Source organism: Eschrichtius robustus, chromosome 12 (genome assembly GCF_028021215.1).
Source record: "Eschrichtius robustus isolate mEscRob2 chromosome 12, mEscRob2.pri, whole genome shotgun sequence".
NCBI lineage: Eukaryota > Metazoa > Chordata > Mammalia > Artiodactyla > Eschrichtiidae > Eschrichtius > Eschrichtius robustus.
This window is the reverse complement of record NC_090835.1, coordinates 107,623,306-107,644,170: the sequence shown is the minus strand read 5'-3', so window position 1 is coordinate 107,644,170 and position 20,865 is coordinate 107,623,306. Positions and strand designations below refer to the sequence as shown.

General features: G+C 50.4%; 1 protein-coding gene across 2 annotated transcripts in view; it reads right to left on the bottom strand.

Moving 5' to 3' along the window:
- GMDS (GDP-mannose 4,6-dehydratase) overlaps nt 1-20,865 on the bottom strand; it is a 486,657-nt gene that overhangs the window by 54,662 nt on the left and 411,130 nt on the right. For both annotated transcript variants that reach the window (XM_068557602.1, XM_068557604.1), the window contains one exon: nt 12,223-12,319. In XM_068557602.1, coding sequence (XP_068413703.1) covers nt 12,223-12,319 — 97 coding nt within the window. The remainder of the gene's footprint in view (nt 1-12,222; nt 12,320-20,865) is intronic.

Genomic DNA, 20,865 nt, shown 5'->3' with positions numbered 1-20,865 from the left:
CGAAAACTTGGGAGCAGAGAGGAAAGGGCAGACTGGGCCGTTCAGTTTGACTTTCTCAGCGTGAAGACTGGGAAGGATCGGCGCTTCCCTAAAGTTACGGAAAGAATTGTTGTATTCGGGCATTTTTCCCCTGGGGAGAATCAGCTTCCACGTGCTTCTCCACGAGGCTGAAACCAAAAGCGGGCATGGGGGACACAGCCTCCGAGTGCCGACCCGGCGCGCGGCTGTCCCGTCCCTGCAGGTCTGGAGCCCCCAGACCACTCGCAGCTGCTCTGAGCTGAGCCCTCGTAGACAGGTAACTTCTGGGCAGCCTTCTGGAGACTGCGGGGCACCCGGCCTGAGCCCTGCAGGCCAGGCGGCCCCCAGCCGCGCACACCTGCCACCCCTACCTGGGCACAGACCTCACTGTTACGTGGTCTCCGGTCACTTCCCTAAGGACACACGGACACGCGCACACCCACGACGGCGCTGACCTTTATCCCGGAAGGAGAGCATCGCCGGGAAGCACGTGGAGAAAACCATTCGGCCACTGTTTGCGCTGAACCCGCCCCATACACAGCCTGCACGTTCTGGGGTATTCCTCGCCATCTTCACACATTCAGTCCACCTCGCTTATCTCCGTGCGTCGGGTCAGTCTTCACCCGAGACTTCGGCCACCGACGCGCCCCGGTCTCCACCCCCTAGGTGCCTTGGGGAAGTTGGAAAGTTACCCGGTGGGACTCCGTGCAGTGCGCTGGCCGCACAGGACCAGCCGGGCGGAGGGGTGCTAACAGGGCTTCACAAACGCCATCCTGAGCGTCCAGGGTGACAGGATGTGCCAGCCGGCAGGCATCCGCTGGCGAGTCACCCACAGCAGGTGCCCTGCAAACCTGCGCCCGTCCCTCCCCCACCTGAGTGCCGGCGGACACCTGGCACGTGTCCTCTGTTCTAACTTCCAGGGCCGGGACCGACTCTGATTCTCTCCGACACCCAGAAACGGACTCTAGGACCGAGACAGGCACCTCCAGGAGGGGAGAGGCTCGGGGCTCCCAGCGGACGCAGCGGGTGCTGACCGGCGCAGGCAGGTGAATCCAGAGTCCGCTCTGAGGGGTTTCCTTTGACAACAATTGCAGCAGTTTACACTAATACGGTATCCTTGGTCGTGACATCTCAAGCTGCTTCACACACGCTAAGCTCCCTTCCCAGTACTTTTGTGTAGTTTAGCACGGTCATCCTTCATTCAGAAGACGGGGAAACGGATGCTGAGTCAGGGGAACGTGAAGATGAAGCCAAAGGTGCCACTTTCAAACGCCGCCTTCTATCTTAACCCCTACGTATCTGACCCCAGTGTTTCCCCTCGCTGTTTCCTTTTGATGAATAAACTAAAACCACTGCCAGTGGTTTACATGAACACTACCTGCAAAAACCACACCCTGACCTACTGTCTACGTGATGGTCAGGGCACAAAATGTCACACAGACAGAAGATGCAGGAGAAATAATGACATCGTCGACTCACGTTTAAAATAAATACATACTTTACTTTTGAGCCTGGGATACAGACCATAAAGTATAAGGGTATCAGAAATAAAGCCCAGCTGCCTGGAAAAATTATAAAGATGAGGAAGGAAGACAGAAAAGAGGTTGAATTACTTAAAAAAATAGAGCAATGTCATGAAAAATGCAGACAAGGAAAGGAGAGTATTTCTAGTAGGCAGTGGATGGTTTGGTTTGGGTTTCAGCAGAGGCTGGGGACAGAACAACCTAAACGTTATTTAGCCAGGGTCGGGGAGGGCAGCCGAGGAGCGGGGCACCTGAGTCAGGAAGACTGACGTCAACCTAAGCATGTGTGCAAAGGCGTTCCTGCTGAAGAAAGCCAAAAGCCACAGCCGTGGGGTCTGTGTTTGCCCCAGAGCAATGAAGCTGTGAACACAAGACTATGTAGGATCCAGACTCGGATGTGAGGCAGCTGGACGGGAAGAAACGTGACCTCGGTGGACGCTCCCACTGGACAGGCAAAGGCTTTGTTTCACGTTTAGCCAGACAAACCCGATGTCAGGAGGGAAGTGCCGGCCTTTTGGTAAATATGTTAAAGAAACCAACAGTCAGCCCCGTGGCCTTGGCCACCGCTGTCCTGATAGGACAAGCCGTCCTGGCTTCACTGCAGTGGGTGCTGAGCTGCCCTCACGCCCTCGGGGCTGGGGTGTGGTCGCCCAGCACCACGCAGTGACCGGGCCAGGCTCTCGCTGCCCACCCCAGGGCTGTTTGTTTCTGTCCCCACCCCTGGCTGCTCGGCCTCCCTGAGCAGCCGGGGGAGGAGACGATGCCAAGGGAGCGGCAGCCACCCCACCTGTAGGGCAGCTGCGAGGGGCTGGTTCACGAAGAGAGCATGTCATATTCACCAACCCGAGGACAGACCACATCCACGGGCGTGCAGCCCACGTCCACGGGCCCCAGAACGGGCGCCGCGTCCACGGGCGTGCAGGCCACGTCCACGGGCCCCAGAACGGGCGCCGCGTCCACGGGCGTGCAGGCCACGTCCACGGATGAGCCAGGCTGTGAAAACGGCTCCTCTCTCACCTCAGCAGGTGGCACTTGGCACAAGGACCTCAGAGGAAAATCACAACTGTTCTGACCCACATTCTCTCTCTCTTGTTTTTCCTATTGATCTGATCCACAAGCCGTTAGAATTCTGATTTCTTCACACTGTCACTGTAAGTTCACATTTTTAGCAAGAGAGCCATCCTCAATCAGGTCACTCCTCTTCATCTGGGAAATGTAACAGTAATAAAAACTGTATTTTGGATACCTGTTTTGGACAGCATATCCAAAGCCTACTTCAATACATTTGACTGAAATTTTCACCAAAATAGGTGCACAAAGAGGAAGACACTGCAAGCCTAACCTTACAAAACTAAAACTAAATCGAATATTTCTCTTCGACATCTTAACATGCCTTAGAGAAAACTCGACATATTCCCCCAAGTTCAACTGTGGTTTTAGAGGATCACAGTTGCCCCATTTCCTCTGCTGACCTATTTTCCAAAAATAATAGAAACAATCTGAATTTAAAATGTACCGTGCCTTTCTAATATCACTCTGCATAGAATTAATTTCATTCTCAACAGAAATCCCTGACAAATAGGGAGACATTTCATTATAAAGTCGAAAAATATGTAAAAAAATGAATAAAAGCGTATTTAGATTGATCTTCTTGGAACGGCTGTTAAGGACCCATGTTTATGAGATTAACAAATCCCTGTCTTCGGAGAGAAGGGTCCTCCCTGTTCCCGACATTGCCCGTGAATCACCAACAGCTGCAAACTGTTTAAGAGTCAGTCTCCACCAAGAACCTTGTTTAACTAACTTAACGGAACTGGTTAAGGGGACGCCTCAGAGTGTGACTGGTCAGTGGTCAGAAGACACCTGTCAAAGGACAGGCGGGTGATCTCAGAGGCAGAGGGACTCTGTAGGGCTTAAGGATGACTCCTGGATGGTTGTGAGACTCACAACAGCAAGAGCGGGAAGGAAGGAAAAGAGGTCAAAATGCGGGAAGAAGAAGAGGGTGAGAAGAGAGGGGAGGAGGGCCGAGCGCTGCCCAGACAGCGGAGGGTGCACCGCGGGGGGGGGCCTGGAAGGGGCCCCGGCGCCAGCATCCCCACGGGGCCGGCGTCTCCACGGGAGACCACGTGGTCCCTGCACCACGTCTCCGCAGTGCCACTGCTTCATCCCCAACCCGGAACGCTCTCTGGGTCTCTTTTTAAGCCACGAATCTCCCCCAGATCCTACTGTCCTCGTGCCCTCACCTGGCGCTCCCTCAGACGTATGTGTGGTTGGACCTTGTCTGCGGCGGCCCAGGTGCACGTTCACTGTGTCTTTTGAGGGTGTGTCTGAAACTTTAAACTGACAGTTAACTAGAATCTTCCAACTCTTCCTCCTCCTCAAGGTGATTAATAATGTGTTTTCCACACAGCAGGAGACACTGTGGTCCAGCAACGGGTCAAAGTGATTAATTCAGTATTTTCTCCCAGTAGAGCCCTCTCCAGAAGGAGCCCAGCTCTGTCAATGCCTTGATTTTAGTCCCGTGAAACTCAGTTCAGCTTCTGACCTCTGGAACCGTGAGATAACGCGTTTGTGCAGTTTTCAGCTGCTCTGTGATCATTTGTTGCAGCAGCAATAGGAAACCAACATAGATTTTCGGCTGTAAAAGTGATGTCCAGCTGCCTCTGAGAAGCAAGCACAGAGACGGGTTTTCGCAGGAAGATTTCTGCGGGAGGAGGAGGATGAGGGGGCAGGGAAGTGACAGATGGCGGCTGGTCTCTAGCCCGTCAGTGATACCGAAGTCCCGGGGGTCGCCCTGGAACGTGCTGGATCCCGGGGCCTGGAACAGCCTCTGGGAACAGACTTTCGCAGAATCTGAGGGGAAACCCACCTCCTCACCTTTCACCAGGACCGTCGGCTCCACCATAGGACCAAGAAGCAGAGCTGGCCGCGCTAAGCAGCAAATGGCCTTCTCTGCCCGAAGATTTCGGGGCCAAAACTAAAGACATGTTGAAAAACACGAAAACATCAGGAGCTGAAGAGCTCGAGGAAGGTTTTCAGATGTTTTCTGATAACTAATGGCTTCACAGGCCTGTATGATGCTGCTGACGGCGGTAATTACAATGATGACAGTAATGAAAGCACCTTACACTCAGACGAGCCTTCCACCCTTACGAACCAAGATGCTTCGCCTCCCGCCTTCCAGGGCACGTCAGTTTGGAACTAGGTCTCTGCTTATCCCCGAAACGCAGTTTGCCTGAGCTGAGGCAGGAATCGCCTTCCAGTTCATGTCAACTCTCTGGCATCAGCCCTTTAAGCCCCTGAGGAACCGCGAAGGCAGGCGCTCGTGATGGAGGGTGGGGAACACGTTGGTCCGGCCCCGCGGCTCTCGGACACGAATGCTTAACATATGAATTCTTAACCAATCTCCTCAGACCGAGTTTCTGAGACTGACCTCCTGCATCCAAAGCAGCCTGGCCGGGGACCAGCTCCGGCTCACGACCCCCCGCCCCAAATGCCCCTCTCAGGGCCTCAACTCGCCTCACGGACACGTAGCCCCAAACCCGACTGCCTTCCTCTACACCAGGCCACCGGCGCCCCGAGGCCCTGAGGCCCCTGCCCCGCGAAGGGAGTCCTGTCCCCGGGTCCCCGACAGGGAGACGGCACCCCAGTTCCTACCACCTGCGCGTCACCACCCGATCTGGTGGTCCCTGACCCTGTGGCCCTCCATCTCTGCAGCGTCATGGCGCCTGTCACTGTTCTTCTGGCCGCCACCGCCTGGTCCAGTGAGCGCCCCACTGCTCCTGCCCTGGCCCGGCCTGCAGCTGCCGAGCAGACCCTCCCCTGGGGGAGACGCACTGCCGGCTGAGGGCCTTCCCTCACCCACCTGCTACGAGGACTCACTTCCACAGCAGGAATTCAATAAACACTCCCTCTGAATTAAATCTCTAAGGCCTCAACCCTACAGGGATACTCTATATGTGCTGATATACCTTCCGAGAAGCTGAAGGTAAATGAGAATTATATTTTAAATGTATGTGATGAATGCACTAAAGGATTCCTGCAACGAATCCTAAAAACTGCAGAATCTTTTAGTACCTGGGCACTGGCCCGTTTCTTAGTTTAGGACTGCATTACAAAATGCACAAAGCGGATCTGGCTGTTAGGTACAGCGCCTGCTTGGAACAGCGGCTGAGCGGAGCCGGGTGTTCACCAGCAGGCCAGGCACATCAGGTGTGACTGTGCAGGAGGCCCAGCAGAGCTGCCGAGTTAGGAAGCAAGACCATCAGCTGCGGGGAGCAGCTCGGAGGCTTCCGACCACGGCAGTCAAGTGAGCGCTCAACTGTGCCAGCAGATGTGACGGTGAGTGAAGAGACCAGTCTGCCCTGAGCCAGGGGTGTGGAAGCGAAGCCAGAGGAGGCCTCGAGGGAAGAGAAAGGCCGGTGCAGACAGACAGGGACGGAGCTCTGGGGGACCCAGAATAGCTAGTGTCCACAAGTGAACACTGTGCTAGGAAAGACAATCAAACTTGCTAAGGAATTATGAGCCCTGTCGGACGCATAGAGCAGAACAGGTGGAAGAAGGAAACACAGATAGTGTTATCTATGAAATCTCCATGAAAAGCCTTCTGAATTACAGTTATTTCAGAAGATAATTATGGCTTGATAGAACAGGAACAGCACTGCTGATTTAAGAAACAAACAGCAAATAGGGATTCCTAAAATTCTGGAATACAGATGTCAGTGGCCGGAGATGAGAGTGAAGAGAGAGTGGCTGGTCGCATCTCCGGGAGGAATTCTCTCCTGTGAGTGACCAGAGCCCCTGCAGGTAGCGGCTGAGCTCGGGGACAGATTGCTCTTCCTAAAGAAAGTAGCTGCAGAGGCTACAACACATTTCCAAGATGCTGGAATTTATGTTGTAGATGTCAAGAGGTCATTACTATGATTACAAATGAGGATAGTCATTACCTGCTCAGCTTTTTTGGAACAAAGGTACAGATTTTATAGGAATTCCCTATTGGTACAAGGAATGAAAGCATCTACATTAAGGCTACCAGGGAGATTTCTGGATGCAAACAAAAAAAAATTTTTTTTTAATATAAGGGAAGGTATATAGTTATGTATGTTCACCGAGGTATTTAAGTCTTTAACGGCATCATTCTAATCTGGATCTAATCATAAAACGCTTCAAGGAAAAACAAGAGGAAGTCGGGGGCGTTATGGTCGGGACACAATTATTATTTCATTAGACGTAAACGCTCTTGAGGGGACAGGAGCCGAGGGAAGAGCCCAGGCTTTAGGAGGAATGTCACCCACCCTGGGGGTTCTGTACGGGGTCCTGTGAAGCACGGAGGCCGCACTGTGGAACAGCTGAGACTCAACTGGAGAGACTGAAACTACAGCTCTCTCGGTTAAGTTCAAGGAAGGAAAAGGGCAGGAAAGGCCAGCGCGATTAAGGAGGGATAGAAAGATTAGTACGAGGAGCCGAAGAGGGAGGCTTACAATACGTAAACAGTGATTTCGAGATATAAACTATTTATAAAATACAAGCAGTGAGAAGTTCAGAGAATAATTACAAAAGAGGAAGCATTGTGACAGCATTCCACGCCGTTGCGCTCGGGCAGTTATAAAAGCAGAGAACGCTGGGCCTGCAAGTTGACGCTTACAGAATAAGGAGCCCGGCCTCTCCTCTTCCAGGTCCCGGAGCAGAGAGAGGGGCTCGCCCTTCACTGCTGTGTCTGCCCCCCCTCCGCCTGGCCCCCACCATCCAGACGAGGAACAAAGGAAAAGCAGGGGCGTAGGGGTGGGATTAGAGCCCTGGAGGTCAGAAGGATCCGGACCGGGAGAGATGGGCGCTTCTGGCAGAGCTGGAGGAGACGGATCCGCGGGGAAGGGAGGGTCCAGTTTCCTGCTAAGGGCAGGGACGTGTGCGAGGGGGTGAGAACAGCTACGGGGGAAGAAGGGACCGTTTCAAGACCCCCAGTGTCCAGGGATGGCGCTGGGCGAAGCTCTAACTGGTATTTATACAAGTCCTCTGCTGACAGATCAGATTCCTGAGGTCTGGAAAGTGTTACCCAGCATTATTCTAAACAGGGCTATGAGATAGAACAAGCAATTATGGGCCATTTAACTTAACATCATTTACAGAAAAATATTAGGAAAAGTTTGCAGAGGGGACAACTCAACGACCATATGGTAATTTGATTAGAAACAGGCCACATGTTTTTACTGAAGGAAGGTGTTGCTTTAACTAGCTTGTTGGCCTTCTTTGAAGTTACTGCTTTCCCAGCTCTAGATTTTAACTCAGGAATTTTTTCTAATATCTATAAAGAATGCGAATAAACATTAAGTATCTAAGCAAAGAAAGCAAAAACCAATCACAGCTGAGGACATTAGAAATACAACGGCAAGAAAATCGAATGTTAAACACAAATAATACAGCAAGGAAAAACTTAGCTCCATCACCCAGTAGAGTTTAAATCAAGACATTTTTCATGGAAAATAGGTGATTTCAATTTCGGTCTGTTAATGTGTTTCCCATGCCACTTCCTAAAATGCTCTGCAGAAAAAAGGCAATTTTTTTGTTTGTTTCACTGAAAAAAAAAAAAAAAATCTTAGCTTTTTTTTTTTTTTTTTAAGTGAACTGAACATTTGGCGTCATTAAATTTGGCACATTAGGATGAATACTTCCTAATCCAACCTTTGTGAATTTTCCAAGTTAAAAATTCTCAAACAAAAAAGAAGACATCTTCGTTATTATTTTAAATTAAGTAATAGGTCAATGTTAATTTTCTCCTATTTACATGACAATTCCATACCACTGAATAGCTACTGAATCTTCAGAAAGAGGGTCAGAAAGGATAAAAATCAAGATAAAACAAGAATAAAAAAATCAGAGTACCTATTAGTGTTTGCTAGAAGCCCTGATTATACCATGTTATTGACTTTTTAGTGGTTAATACATACACTTCACCAGTGACGTCCTTCTACTTTTCAAAAGGCACTCGACTTGAGTAACTGACCTATTCCTCTCCACACTCTCCACGAGGGCCGCATGTGTCTGTCTCGTCCATGCTGAATTCTTAGGGTCTAACACAGGGTTTGGTAAACATTTGCTGAATGAATGAATAACTAACAATAACAGCATCAATACTGGTATTTTACCACGTGCCAGACACTGCTCTAATGAGCGCTTTGTGTAAGTGATTCTCTTAATTCTCCGGCAATTCTTTGAAAGAAGTTTGACTATTAATCCCATCTTTAAAGACAGCCAAACAGAGGCACTGAGAAGTAACACGCCTGAGATCACACATCTGGTAACTCAGGCCGTCTGGCCTTAAGCCCAACCCCGCTTCTTCCCTGCACACAAATGCACGATGCCAGGGCTCTGCGTACATGTACAGGCAGAGAAAACGCCAGAGGGGACAGAGGTACAGGACCCAAGTATTCGTGTTGCCATCACCAATGCTGGGATTCAGGGGCAATGGGAAATGTGAAGTCCAATTTCCAGGATGAAGCCCCCCACAGCAGTAAAACTCCTACTAAACATTCAAGGGAAGCCCAGAGGTGTCCAGAGAGGGAACCAGAAAATGGGACTCCGCTCAGCTCAACTGCACGCCAGAGTCCTAAGCTCAGAACAAAAACTTTCAGGACTTTCCACTCTGGAGCAGAAGCAGGACCGAAGATTTTGTGGCGACAAAATCAACGAGGGAAAGGCTTTCGGCTGGGAGGTCTGCTCTGTACAGAATCACTGGCGGCCTCTTTGGGGTCAGCGCTGGCCTGTGCTGCGTAAACAGCCTGCCTTGGTCTGAATCTCATTCAGAAAACAATGTAAATCTTTATCTACCTTTAGTCTTGCTTTAGGATACCGGTGTTCTATGACCTGCTTTTTCCCCCGCAAATTTTCTTTACGGCATTTTTTTTCTCTCGATCATTCTGGACCCACTGGACTCTAAGAAGATCTAGTTTATGCGTTTGTCTCCGGGGTGTCCTAGGTGCTGAAGACACAGGATGAGAGCTGATCAGGAGAACAAGCTTTTCTAGAAAGCGAGGAAGGATGAGAAGGAGGCTGTGGTACTTGGAAGATGGACTTGACCACAGAAAAGGGAAGGACACAGCTGGACACAGAAAACTACACGTCTCCCTACATCGAGTGCTTCTCAGGCCTCGTGCCAGCGACCCCCTGGGTGTGTTGTTTACGGCACAGACCCAAGTGCAAGCTCGCAGGCGGGCTCCAGGTCTCATCCCCTTTCACCTGGAGGAACACCGTCACCCCCGAGGCAACTCCAAGTAAGGCTGTCAAGCCGATCCAAGTTCTGGGAAAACTGCTGTTCTGAGGAATGAGGTGAAAAGTTTAGGCTCACCACACAAGAAGGCTTGCCCAACAGAGCCCTGTGCTGAGTGGAGTGGACAAAAATTACCGCAGGCTTCAAAACCCAAGACCAGAGGCAGTAAAGGGGATCCGGGTGGTGGGGAGAGCTCGATGGGTGAGAGAAGAGCCTAGGAAACAGGAGGGCACCCTCACGTTCAAACACCTTTTGTGCAAACAGAGTTGCAGAACAGGTACGACAGGGCCACTGGCCAGAAAAAAAGGACGGAGCCTCGCCAGGAAAGAGGGTCCACAGGGACTTCAAGAACCGTCTTGTGAGCCCAAGGGTCCTTATCAACCCCACACAGTGCCCAAGGAAGGTTGACAGACAAGCTGTTCTTAACGACCTCCTAGCTTTGGAAACGAGAAGGGCCACGGTGAAGTTGTTACAGGGGTTGAGGGTTGGCTCCGTCCGTTTTCCACTCTGAGGTGACAGTTTTCATTCGCGAGCACAGAAAAAAAGCTGCCTGTTTATGTCCCAGGAAAACAAGAGCCCGTGGCCCATCTGTGGGCCCGGTGGGAGGCTCCACAGCCGGGTCTCCTTGCTGTGTCAGCAGGAGTGCGCTGGTGTCCCCTCCCTGGGACCAGCACATCCTCTGCTGGCCACACCCACCCCCATCAGCACCATTGTTCACTGTGTGTCAAAGACCGGCCCCGCCCGGGCCAGGACAATGCAGCCTCCACAGCCCCAGTCGCCAAGCACTGCTGATTTCCTTTCCTTTTGATTCGCTCCTGTGAGTAAGAGCGCATGAAATGAAGTGTTTTCTTTTGTTCGAAACAAGACAGTTTGAAGGGTGATTACCGGTGACAGGTTCACTTTCGATCTTTCTTCACCGTGGCTTTTCTGATCTCAGAAAGTTGTACAACAGATAGGAATTCGGTTCAAACACAGGTAAAACAGGTTCCAGGATTCTATTTTCAGGGTTAATATACATTTCGTTCGGGAACCACCACGTTTGAACATTTCTCTCTGAAGCTGCTGCTTTCTATCACCTTTAGGTACCTTTAAAACGTTGAGTTTTGTCACCACAGTGAACGTGGCCCACATTTAAGTGACAACACCAAGCTAGAAGTTCTTATAAATCTAGGAAAGGAGCACGTTATGCTCAAACAACCTGTAGGTCACTTCTCTATACAGGAACTTCTTTTCATTTTTTTGTATTTTAAAATTTAGTATTTGATTAAGTATTATTACAGATTGGGACGGTAAGAAACATTAGTAATTAGTGGCTAGTCGTGTTTTTAAAAATACTAAAGTAAGTATCAGGTGGAGAAAGGAGCATCGATAAAATTGAAAGACAAACGGCAAACTGCAGGGTGAGGGGCAGGGGTCAGAGAAATGCCTATGTCAACAAGGGGGATTCTTTCACCCCTCAAATGAATAGATAACGCGTGTTCAGTCATTCAATAAAAGTCTGAATATATACAGGAACTTCTGTATTTAGAAATTTATGTGTTTATCCACCCATCCACCAACAATCATTAAGCACTGAGTTTATCATCTAAGATAGTAAAAAAGGTCCTTCTCCTCAAAGAGTTTGGAGAAACTCTTTGGAGAAAAACACGTAAACAGATGAGTATAGTAAGTTATAAGAAGTGTTATAATATAGTTCTGTATCGCATATAATGTATCAACAGATACAAAGGAAAAAGTAGAAAGTTCAGTGGTGGTAGTATGTCGGCCAGAAAAGGATTCACAACCAGGACAGTACTCGAGCTGAGGCTTAAAAAGTGTGCAGGGCTTAACACCGCTCAGGTTTTTGCGTGTGTATGTGAGTGCATGTGTGTGCATGTGTGAGTGCGTGTGAATGTGTGTGTATGTATGTGTATGTGTGTGTATGAGTACATGTGTGTGTGTGTTAAGTGTATGTGAGAGTGTGCATGTGAGTGTATGTGAGCATGCGTGAGTGCATATGAGTGTGTTTATGTGAGTGCATGTGTGTGAGTGCGTGTGTGTGTACGTGAGCGTGTGCACTGGGATCTCCAGACCCTGCGGGTCATGGGGGGCCTTGGAAGGCAGACGTCCTGCAGGTACCGGGGCTCAGCCATCAATCAGGCCACTACCTTGATGGGATCTGCCTTTGATCTGAGCCTCCATTTCTGAAACCAGCTCTTTCCCTGGGTGTGTGTTACCCCGTTTTCCTTTATACAGCAATGCATTTTGTGGCGAGAATAACACCCCAAATTCAATTCCCCGGGCTCTGGTTTGGGGAACGCGCACTGAGGGACGACAGAGAGCCCGGGGCAGAGCTGGGAAGCCTGGCTGCAATGTCCAGTTAGTGTTTTCCCAGCCAGCGGCCAGGGGTGGCCCTGCCGCCAGGGCCGAGACTCTTACCACTTCCGTTGGCCGGTAGTACTTGAGATCCACGGTCACGTGAACTTTGCCGGTCTCCTTGCACCTGCCCACCTCGTTTTCATTCTCTCCTTCCCACCTGGAAAGGAGACAAAGAGCTGATCAGTCCCAACCTGCTTGGGAGCATCAGGCCAGGCTGCCGGGCAGCGTGGCTTCTCCCTGCAGGAGCCCGAAGCTCATTAACTCAGGAAACACAGGCCGGTGCTTAACCGTGTTATGAGGGCAACAGCGGTTCTAAAGCCTTTCCAGATCTATGTCAAAAGGGCAGGCCTTTTCCTTCCTCTTTAAGGAAAAAATCATGGTATGTTCAGAAGTGAGACCTCAGAAATGAACAGATTAGCCAGAATAAGGAATTGGGCAACTTTCAGGGATCCCAAAGATTCTGTACCTCTTTAGACTATTCTTGATAAAGTCAATTATTATGAATTAATCTCTCCTGTCTCTCCCTTCCTTATTTTTTTTTTTTTTTTTTATTTTTGTAGTTTTAGGAGTATTTATTGTAGATTGAATGCATTCCATTTTAGAATAAGTTTCATACCCTAATTAACCATTCATTTCATCCCCGTATTCCATACAAGTGCCCTTGCTGTACCCAGGCAGCAGTTGGTCCCACTGATAAACCCCAAATGATTAAACCTCCAAAAAGTGCATAATGAATCGGTTGATTTCCTGCTAAGAGATGGTCTTTCAGCATCTCTTCTTTCTCTGATTCAGCTACGATGCTATTTGGACAAGTCTTCTTCCTTAAACATCCACAGTCGACAACAGTTCAGGATCCCAATAGCAGCCCCCTTCTCTTCTCACAAGCTGAGGGGCAAGTTCACAAGTTTCAAGACCAGCTTCTTGCTGGAGTTCCATTTTATGTTCTCACTTTTACAGAAATGAAGCCACTGGCTTAAAGCTGACCTCTGGATTTCTACAAACTAATATCCAAACAACAAAAAATACTATATAATTTGAATTATTTCTACAAATGGAACTTTTTGGCAAAGAAAGAAAAGAAGTTACCAAGTAATGTCTGACTTCAATGCTTATCCTCAGGCCTAGTTTGCTTTACCAGCTGGTGAGGAATCCTGTGACAGGACAATTCTGTCACAGTGGAGATCAAAGGAAAGAATAGAGCATTAAGTTGGTTACTTGACTGTGTGAATTACAGGTGCCATTGAAGATGGACATTAAATGTTGATCGTGGTTGTATTTTGGACATAGGTTGGGTATCAGAGACTTAAACTGGTCTCACAAGCTTTATTTCTGATCAACCCCTCAAATGTTCTATCCTCAATTCACTTTTTGATAGCATAAGGATAATATTTCATTGTTGGAGGAGTAATCAGTTTATGAGCACGCTGGATTTGCCAACGTACTAAAGGCAAATATGAAAAACATCCCACAACACAGAGAGAATTACAGCATAATATGCTGAACAACAACAAAAAAAATGTACAGCTGGCATTTTCCATGACTTTTATATTAATGACTCAAAAAAGGGTGTTTGGTAATTTACTTATTTGGTTTAATTTCTTACCCTTGCCTAGACTTATTTGGCAGGATCAGAGCTAAGTTTCTGGAGCATTCACCTGGATATGGTGGGTGGATGTTTTAGAGTATGCCGACTAAAAGTGCTGTGAAACGGGAAAGGCTGAGGGGCTGGTGAGCCCCGTCATCTCTGATGGATGAAGACCAAACCTTGGCCAATATCCACAGTAAGGGAGAATATTTGGTAAAGTCATGATTTTTAAAAATTGCCTATCTAATTCTAAAGTTGGTTGTTTTAGTGGAACCTCTCTCTGGTGACGCTTTCATCAACAGTAAAGGATATCTGTTTCTCAGGAGCGCGTTTTAGTTTTATTTTTGTTCACATTTCACGCTCGCGAAGAGAAACAAGCTCCACACACGCCTTCCTGATGGCATCTGCACGGAGCCAGAGGGTCCAGAAGCACGTTTTGCTGTTTCTTCCAGCTGCGGCTCGGCATGTGATCTGCGATGGGTCAGGCTGACGTGGGGACACGGACACACGTGACACCGCCCGTCGTGGTGGTGAGTCTGAACGGAGCCCACAAGCTGGAGGAATGGTGATTCAGACCCACGTATTTACAATGAATCTTTCTGAAACCACACACGTAGCCACATACATATATAAGTCGACGAGGCCTCGGGAAAGGCGTCCCCTGACCGGGGTCACGTGTGGCACAGGGAACGTGGCAAAGCTGGTCGCGTCTCCAGACCAGGGGCTGGCGGACTGTTTCTGTAAAGCGCCAGACACTGACGAGCTCAGCTTTGCCATCACGCGAGGCTCTGCTAAGTATTCTTCCTCATTCGCTGCCTCCTCCTTCTCTTCCTCACGGTCATCTTTTTAACAAAATTTCTAACTACCCTTTAAAACAGTAAAAACATCCTTAGAGGACAGTAAAAAACAAGCCTTGGCTGGGGTCTGGCCTGCAGACCGCAGTTGCCCCCCTGCTTTAGGCGATGAGTTACTGACACATCCTCACCCTTGACCGGTTCCGGTCCACACCAGGAGGCTGGAAAGCAGCCGGTTCCGGTCCACACCAGCAGCTGGAAAGCAGCCGGTTCCGGTCCACACCAGCAGGCTGACGGCCGGCTCGGCGGGACCTTCCCCGACTGCTATGGACTCTCTTGGGCTGCCCTGCAGCCGTGGGCCAACACTGGCATCTGTAACAGCAGCTGAAGCGGGAAAAGACGGGGAAGAACCTGCACTAGAAGTGAGTTGACGCCGTGCAGGCACCTGCAGGCCGCGCTGCCCCCATGCAGGCCGCTCTGCCTCTGCCTGATGCTGCCAGGCGGCCTGCACGCGCGTCCACGGCCACGGCCGTCTCTCAGGGCACGGCGCTGCCCTACGATGAATATGGCCAACTGTCCCCAAGGGAAGGGCTCAGAGCAGGACAGAGGTGGCAGAAACCGCTTTCTAATTTGCACTAGGTCTGCAAGAGGGCAATAAGCAAGAGTTTCGGCCAAGGGCCAGAAAGCATTGTTACAACAATACACAGAACACTTGTGTTAACCAGTAAAAGGTAAGAGCTAACTTGTCCTAACAGGTGGTGTTATGACTCAAAGCAGAGCTGCAACGTTCATGAAATGACAGTGGCCTGACAGGAGGTAGGGGATTCAGCTAATTAACAGGAGTTACTACCCGCTAATTCAGCTCAACAGCTCACTGAGCAGGGACCCAGTATAATCCAAATTTGAAAATAAATTGTTGGCTCCTAATAAGCATTGGATAGCAATAGAAAGCACTGAAGAATCTAGCACAATAAGTCAAGATGAGGCGCTATTAAACTCTCCCCAACCAGGAATCCCTCTAAGGAGCAAGCGAAGCCAAGTGAGCAGCCGAAGGCAAGCCGGGGACGTCACAGAAGCACGCAGGGATTACTTTTATATTTTATTTTATATTCTATTTTTTATTTTATTATTATTTTTTTTATTTAATTTAATTGTATTTTTTTAAAATTTTTTTTATTTTACTTGATTTATGTTTATTTTATTTTATTTTTTTTAAAGAGCGCAGGGATTATTTTTAAGGAGCACTACTTGACGAGGGCCCACACACGGAGTCGGGAGGCCACCAGCGGCTACGATGTGCCCGTGACGGGCACGGGGCGCCCTGGGAGTGTCAGCAGGTCCTGGGCGAGGACGGTGCTGGCACACACTTCTGCTCCTTCCCCGGACCCCCTGCAAAAACGAACACGCTGACAAGGGCTGAACGACGGGAGAGACGAGAAGACCCAAGTCCTGGGAGCCGGAGAGGAGACGGACGAGTGTTAAAGGACTGGGCAGAGGCCCCAGAAAACAGACCTGCAAGCTGGCAGTGGGGAAGCTGAGCGTGGGTCCACTTGGCCCCCGGGGAAGCCCAGATACTCGGGACAGGGGGTTGATTAAACTCCCCCGGAAGCAGCCCGATGTCCAATCCCCTCCCAGGGTTGGCAACACTGGGCAGTGGCCTCACCCTCCGTCCTGAAGAAGGCGGCAGGATTGAAGGCCACTGGGCCCTGCGAGCGTGCGGCCACCACACGGAGAAGAGGAAAGGTAAGTGGACTGTACGCTGAACGCCCAGCCTCCTCTGCCCTGAGGGGGTGCTGGGGTCAGGCTGGTCCCGTTCCAGGGAGGAGGCTGGGGACTCTCCTCTGGGTTCAGATTCTCCAACTGAACGGCCTCCAGAGCTCCCAGAGCACCCAAGAGCCCCCAAGCTCTATGTCCTCAAAAACCCCAATCAGCTCTTTAGGCCCCCACTTGTAAACACGATCAGAAAACCGAGGATTACCAGACACACATACGAAGACAGAAATCACAGCAGACAAGCTGAACAACAGCAACCTGGGGGACACAAACAGGGAAGATAATTAAAAACGGAACAAAACAACCAAAAACTCACACACATCACTGCTAATCTCTTCAGAGAGACAAGGGAAGATATCAAAGAAACAAAAATAAGATACTGAATAAAAAAGGGCAATTTGAAAAACAAGATTTAGAAATTGAAAAAAATTCAGAAATTAAGAATTCAAGAGAAGATTTTGAAGACAGAAATGAGGAAATCTCCCAAAAAGTAGAGCAAAAAGATGTAGATATGAAAAAGGAAGATAAGATAAATCAGAAGATGGCCCCAAGAGGTCAGTATAATAGGATTTCCAGAAAGAGAGTAAAGAAAGTGATTATCTTAAAGTATACGAAGAAGAAGAAAATTGATCAGAACAGATGAACACGCGTTTCCAGACTGAAAGGGTCCCACAGAGCACGCAGATACCATCTCACGGAGTTTCAGAACACGGGGGCGGGGAGGAGGTCCCCGGGAGCTCAAGGGGATGGGAGTGGCCCAGAGTGGCCCCTGGGCTGCCACAGCAACACTCAGAGTAAAGGCAGTGGACCAACGTCTTCACAGCTCTAGAAGGAAAGTTACTTGCAACCAAGAAATGTACATTGGCCACCTTGTCAATTGAGGGCAGGATAGAGATGTTTTCAGAGATGCTTGGTCAAAAAATATTTGCTGGGCTTCCCTGGTGGCGCAGCGGTTGAGAGTCTGCCTGCCAACGCAGGGGACACGGGTTCGAGCCCCGGTCTGGGAAGATCCCGCGTGCCGCGGAGCAGCTGGGCCCGTGAGCCACAACTACTGAGCCTGCGCGTCTGGAGCCTGTGCCCCGCAACGGGAGGGGCCGCGATCGTGAGGGGCCCGCGCACCGCGATGAGGAGTGGCCCCCGCTTGCCGCAACTAGAGAAAGCCCTCGCATAGAGACGAAGACACAACACAGCTAAAAATAAATAAATAAATAAATAAATAAAAATAAATAAATAAATTTAAAAAAAAATATTTGCTTCCCATGCACCATTCTCAGGAAACTAACTTAGGTTTGGCTTCACCAAACCACAGAATTTTAAAAAGATGCCAGAAAATCGGGGATGACAACCATGCACCCGGTCCAGGTGGGGTCAGGCCGGAAGGATCTAGAGGGGCTGCTGCAGGCGACGCGCCCGAGGGTAACCCACCACCGGCCCGAGCACCTTCAGGGAAGACGGAGGGGAAGCGAGTGACAAACGCACGGAGAACGAAGCAAAGACAATTGGGAGGCCTATGGTAAGCAAGGGACACCTGTTCAGAAGGGAAGAAGGAAGTTTCTTCCTTCTCCCTCAGGTTTGAAACGCAGACCGTAGGTCTCCAGGCGCTCAGTGTCCCACTTCGCTTCCCTTAATAAGAATCATTGTTACTAAATAAGCGGCTCCAGCTGTTACGCTGAATGAACGCATAACCAATCACAACAAAAAGGGTGAAATTTAAATCCCTGTTCCCGCGGTTCCAGAAGAAGGCTGTTCCCGTGACTCGCTGGAGGGCAGGCTTCCACACCAGGACCCCCTCCTCGCGCAGCCCACCGATGCGGCACAGTCTGCGCCTTCATGGGGAAGCGGTCTGGGGGCTGAGCGGGTGGCAGAAGGCCGCACGGGAAGGGCTCCCCCCAGCGCGGCAGGAGAGAGCAGACCGTGTCCTCCGACAAGGGCGCTGCATCCTATGGGGCCCCCCCAAAACGCGGCTTTCAGTAAGAGTTGTCCGTTGGTCAGTATTTCCTCTGCTTTCTTCTTTTTCACCAGTATCGCTGGCAACTACTAAACAGAGAAGCTCTCCTTTCAAACTGTCCTCTCTCATGCTTTATCTGTAGGAAATCCGACGGGTGTGATTAACTCACTGGACAGAGCCTTGTGGCGTCAAGCCTAATGAGGCCTAATGAGACTGGCTCAAGAGATCAAATGAAAGACCAGAGACCACGGTCCTCAGCTGTGCGGTGACAGCGGCTTCTAAGACAGCCTCCGCGTTCCTGCACTGCCTTTACGCGGCTCTTATCTGCCTGCTTTATTTGTATTTATTTTAACTCAGGTGGGGTGTCCTATCCACCCCCAAAGAATGTGGGTGAAGTTTCTCCTGCTTTACAGCATGAAGCGAACTGTACGGTGGCCTGACCAGGGGCCCGCGTTGGGGAGGTGGCGATTTCGGGAGCAGAGCCCCACTCTGTCTGAGCCCCATCACAGTTCAGGGCTGTCTGCCCCCTGCACCTCCTCTCTGGCCCCGCCTCATCCCCCATCTCCCTCCTCCCACCTCCCACAAATCCTCAGCTAGCGCCTAAAAGTGCCAGGCGCTGAGCCGAGCCAGGTGCTGAGGACGTGGGCCTCTGTCCTTAAAGGGCTCGAGGCCTGGCGGCCACACAGGATGCATGTGCATGGCAGTAGAAGGCAGACGGGGGCTGTCAGAGGAGCAGGCGGGCACCTGGCAGGATGGCCGGGGCAGGGTGGTGGCCTCAGGGAGGCCTCTAAGCTGAGACCCGGCGGGTGAGCGGGCGGCAGGTGTGCGTGTCTCTCGCTGCACCCGAGGTGGCCAGGCTGTTCCAGCCCAGTTTTCAGCCTGCCCGCTGCCCACAGCCAGGTTACTAACGCTCCTCTGCGCCTGTTCTCATGCCGTTCCACCCACTTGGAAGGCTCTCCCTCCCCTGAACTCCCAGCCACGGCTCCCACTTTGGCCAAAGGCCCGCTTAACTCCACTTTCCTGACGACATCACTCCAAACCTCCATCACGGGGCTGTTCTTTCAGAACTGATGTGATAAATTTGCACAATACCATCATCTATTTGTATATATTTGTACATAATGAGTTCTTATTATCACCTAACTAGAACCTACACTTCTCAAGGGCAAGGAAGTGTCTTGGTTCTCTTAGATGATTTTGGCAGAAAAAAAAGAAAACGTGCAGAGAGCACGTTTATGGAGCGTCTGCTCTGTCTTCAGTACAACGCCCCCCCATTCCGTTAGGTAACTTACAGAGGCAGCAGTTATTCTGAGGATCTAATGGATCCTTAGTTAAAGAACTTAACTGACCTGCTACCCAGTGAATTGCACCAACCGTACATGAAATGGAACAAGGGTTGCCCCAGCCTCCAAGACACAAATAGCATCAGGGCTCACGTCAGACCTACACACGCTGCTAACACAAAAACCTGTCGCTTGAACTAAAGTTCACATCCCTTCAGGCTGTTATACTTCGGGGTTTTTTAATGGGTTAAAACCCCAAGTTATCTTAGAAGTTCATAAATATAAAATGATAGTAGGGGGACTTCCCTGGTGGCACAGTGGTTGAGAATCCGCCTGCCAATGCAGGGGACACGGGTTCGAGCCCTGGTCCGGGAAGATCCCACGTGCCGCGGAGCAACTAAGCCCGTGAGCCACAACTACTGAGCCTGTGCTCTAGAGCCCGCGAGCCACAACTACTGAGCCCGCGAGCCACAACTACTGAGCCCGCGCGCCTAGAGCCCGTGCTCTGCAGCAAGAGAAGCCACCGCAATGAGAGGCACGTGCACCGCAACGAAGAGTAGCCCCCGCTCACTGCAACTAGGGAAAGCCCGCACACAGCAACGAGGACCCAACACAGCCAAAAGTAAATAAATAAACAAACAAATAAATAAATAAATTTATTTTTAAAAAATGATAGTAGGGCTTAGACTTCCCAGTGGCGGGAGAGATTCTGTCTCAGCAGTGAGTGGAAGCTGGTAGGGAGAGTCCAGTCTCTACGCAGACATTTCTGAAGGCCTGGGTCTGGTCAGAGCGTCTCCACCAAGTTCTCACGGTGCTGACACCCGGCTTCTCAAGAGGACTGATTCTCCCAGCTCCACGGAAGATGCAAGTGATGATATTTCTACCCCTCCGTGTCAGAGGTTCCACTCAACTTGCTTAGACGGTATGGGCATCAGACAAGTAGTAAGCAAGCTGTCAGGTGGGGCTGCAGCTCCGGGGGCTCAGAGGGGGAGAGTCTGAAGAGACGTGGCCGAGGATGGCACACCTAAACACGTGTAAATGTACGGAACCTTCCGGAGGAAAACACGCAGAGCCACAGGGACTTCCCTTCTCCCGACTCCCGCCCAGCCCAAGCAGAGCTGCAAAGTACGTCCTGGGGAAACTCTGTTCGTCAAAAACGACTGACCAGAAGGATGTGCTTTTCTCCAAAAGCAACTGGACACAGTCAAGGCTCAGGACGTTCTCCAGGATCGCCTCACAGCAGACACGCCAGCCGTGGGACACAAGCTCACACCCGGGGCCTCGACACCCAGCCACGGGACACGGGCTCACACTTGGAGC